Source organism: Etheostoma spectabile, chromosome 20 (assembly GCF_008692095.1).
Source record: "Etheostoma spectabile isolate EspeVRDwgs_2016 chromosome 20, UIUC_Espe_1.0, whole genome shotgun sequence".
NCBI lineage: Eukaryota > Metazoa > Chordata > Actinopteri > Perciformes > Percidae > Etheostoma > Etheostoma spectabile.
Genome location: NC_045752.1, coordinates 19,777,154 through 19,778,287, shown reverse-complemented (window position 1 = coordinate 19,778,287; position 1,134 = coordinate 19,777,154). Strand labels below are relative to the sequence as shown.

At 42.6% G+C, this 1,134-nt stretch overlaps 1 protein-coding gene across 1 annotated transcript in view; it reads right to left on the bottom strand.

Moving 5' to 3' along the window:
* The window catches only part of LOC116669787 (class I histocompatibility antigen, F10 alpha chain), a 10,049-nt gene that overhangs the window by 2,412 nt on the left and 6,503 nt on the right, over nucleotides 1–1,134 (bottom strand). The window contains exon 4 of the mRNA XM_032499828.1: nucleotides 345–611. Within this exon, the coding sequence (XP_032355719.1) occupies nucleotides 345–611 (267 nt within the window). The remainder of the gene's footprint in view (nucleotides 1–344; nucleotides 612–1,134) is intronic.

Genomic DNA, 1,134 nt, shown 5'->3' with positions numbered 1-1,134 from the left:
AATAATTACTAATTTCTGCTTTTCTAACTCAAACATGAGGTATGATTTCCTATAAATGAGGTTAAGTCTGTAAATTGTGTGCAAGGTTGAAACTGCAGTCTAGAAAAGGCTCTGTTTTTGGTTCACTTCCTGTATTTGGGTCAGATCACGTTCTTACCTGATGTGAACTGAACTCTAGTTCCCTTGGAACCGAACTGAGACCAGCGGACCAGAGTTGGTTTCTTTGGTCCCCACCAGAGTTCAGATTGGCTTTTACACTGCCCCAACCAACCAGACCAGGGTTCGCTTAAAACAGACCAAATGACATAGGAGTGAAAGTTGCCTAATGTCAAAAATGGACTCACCCCAAAAGACAGTGATGTTGTGACTTCCTGTTTGTACCGTGCAGCCGTACGTGTTGTGGTCTCGGTTCTGGGAGATGTCAGCTGTCAGGCGGAGGATCACAGATCCGTTTTCAGCGGGCAGCGGTCCAGTTACCCTGATCCAACTGGCCCTGGAAGCCCCGTTTCCAATCAGATGCACCGAGCTCACTGATGTGTCAGTAGTGGTCACATGACACCTCAGCAGGGCCTGGCCTGTGTCCACAATGGGCTTGGCAAAAACACGTAGCTCTGCAGAGAAATGGAAAAGTATCAAAGATCGTGATCAGAAGTACATTTTCAGGGTAACTGCTTGACATCTTCTCACCTTCCACTCTCTGTGTGTTGCCATTCTCAAAATTCTTTTGCTAATAGCAACTACAAACTTCGAGCTAACAAGCTACATGCTTAAAGGTCCCATGACATGGTGCTCTTTGGATGCTTTTATATAGACCCTCGTGGTCCCCTAATACTGTATCTGAAGTCTCTTTTATATAGAAGATAATACTGTATCTGAATATCTTTTATATAGACCTTAGTGGTCCTAATACTGTATCTGAAGTTTTTTTTTTATATAGACTTAGTGGTCCCTAATACTGTATCTGAAGTCTCTTTTATATAGACCTTGTGTCCCTAATACTGTATCTGAAGGCTCTTTATATAGACCCTAGTGGTCCCTAATACTGTATCTGAAGTCTCTTTTATATAGACCTTAGTGGTCCATAATAAGTATCTGAAGTCTCTTTTATATAGACCCTTAGTGCACGACTCCATA